Source organism: Euleptes europaea, chromosome 7 (assembly GCF_029931775.1).
Source record: "Euleptes europaea isolate rEulEur1 chromosome 7, rEulEur1.hap1, whole genome shotgun sequence".
NCBI classification, from domain to species: Eukaryota; Metazoa; Chordata; class Lepidosauria; order Squamata; family Sphaerodactylidae; genus Euleptes; species Euleptes europaea.
The window spans coordinates 75,382,764-75,384,550 of NC_079318.1; the positions used below are offsets into that span (position 1 = coordinate 75,382,764).

The window sequence follows — 1,787 nt, forward strand, 5'->3', positions numbered from 1 at the left end:
GGCCGCTTTGGCAATTGGACTCTATGGCCTCAAACCCCACCCTCCTCAGGGTCTGCCCCCAAAAAACTCCCACCAGTGGTGAAGAGGGACCTAGCAACCCTAGTTATAACAGTGGTAGGTTGGGCGTTGGTTCTCTGCTTATGGTTCTTCCTGGGGCATCCAGCTAGCCACTATGGGAAGCTTTTTGCTGAACCGAATGGACCCGGTTCAAGTCCATTCTGTACAGCAGGGCTGAACTCTTAAGGGCTGCAGGGTGGCTCTTGAATTATTATGACTGTGCATACTGTGAACTAGAAAAATAACTTGAATTCTGCATTATCCAAACTCTGCTCTTTGAGATGTCACTTTTGGTGCTTCTGAGCACCGTTCCCCAATGCGGCAATTGGTCCATTTTCCAGGAAAATGGGCAAGGTTCTTGTCAGATGGGGCTTTTGGTTGGCAGGTGGTTTCCACCTGGAAACAGCTGCTGCCAGAGGAAAAGGTAAGCGGTGATTGTCCCTATGCTGCATTCCTCTCGCCAAAGATTAAAGTAAATGTGGCTCTTTTGGTTGATGATAATTGCAAATGTGGCGCTCCGTGAGCCATAGAGCGAGAACCACTGATCTGCATAATGGATTCTAGTCACAGAATATGGATAAGTACATCTTGGAATTCAGGAGTTGTTTTAAAAGGGCAGCTATTGAATGTTTATAACTTAAAAGTTCTTATACATGTCCTGTCATTTTCAAATCTGCATGCTTCTTCCCGTCCCATGATGATGTGGTGCAAATAAGTGTGTGTGTGGTTTCTTTCTAGGATTTTGCTCCACACGAACCACTGCATGCCTCTGCTTTTGACTGGACATAATTTTATTTTAAGAAAGCAACGAGTTTTACTTCATAAGCAGAAGGAAAGACTTCTGATCATTTTTCTTCTTCCTCAGAGCTAGGCGCAGACAGGAAACACTGTGCGATATGATGTTTGAATAACTTGTCATACAAAGTTCTGGGCAATGGCCAATACTTTTGAGAATTCCCCTTGACGCTTCCTCAGGAGAGAGGGTATCGGGGTTTTAATTCTTGTCCCAGTTGGGTTCCCATTATCTTCAATGAGCACGACGTTGTTGGAATCGAACCTGGGAGTCATGCGAGGGCCAGGCATTCTGTGACCCACAATCAAGGCCTTCTTCTTTTCCCCTTTGATAGCCAGGAGGATTTTATCCCCCACTTTGCCCACTCCAGTTTTGTTGTACACGAGAATGCACTTGGGCGGCCGGTGATACGGTGTGTTTCCCAAGGTGCTGTTATCCACCACTCGGACACGGGTCATCTTCTGGATCGCGTTGCGCACGCTGCTGGCGCTGGTAGACTTATGACACAATCCTAAACCAAGTTACACTCTTCTAGAGCTTAGAAGGGGGGCGACTCTGCCACGGCAACATCTCCCAGGCACAAGGGCTCCTGCCAGCACCAAAGGAGGCATTCCCAGGGGTGGGGCTGACTTTAGTCAGCTGCCTGTCACCCCAGAAACACCACCTTCTGCAGACGCAAAGTTGTACCTGAAATTCCGCTGATTGGCTGCTCCGCTCACTTGGGTCAGGAATAACCTTGAACACTTTTTCAAAAGAGCCATCAGGATTCTGGTCACAAGCCGGGCTTCCCGGGCCCAGGACCATGCCTCTGCTTTTGGAAGACGATCAACATAATACCATACTCATGACAAGCATGACGTGTGGCTACCATAATTTCCTCCTTAGAGCTTCTTACCCTGCTCACTTCTGCTTCCACAGAAGGGGCAACCCATGTGGA

General features: G+C 48.1%; 1 protein-coding gene across 1 annotated transcript; it reads right to left on the minus strand.

Annotated features, from left to right (window-relative positions):
- Positions 1-954: 954 nt before the first annotated feature.
- LOC130480995 (39S ribosomal protein L14, mitochondrial-like) lies at positions 955-1,317 on the minus strand. The gene has a single exon (XM_056853632.1). It carries the CDS (start codon positions 1,306-1,308, stop codon positions 973-975), a length of 336 nt encoding a protein of 111 aa, XP_056709610.1. The 5' UTR covers positions 1,309-1,317; the 3' UTR covers positions 955-972.
- Positions 1,318-1,787: the final 470 nt, after the last annotated feature.

Coding starts and splice junctions, on each gene's coding strand:
- LOC130480995 (XM_056853632.1), bottom strand. CDS start 1,308: ATGACCCGTGTCCGAGTGGTGGATAACAGCACCTTGGGAAACACACCG.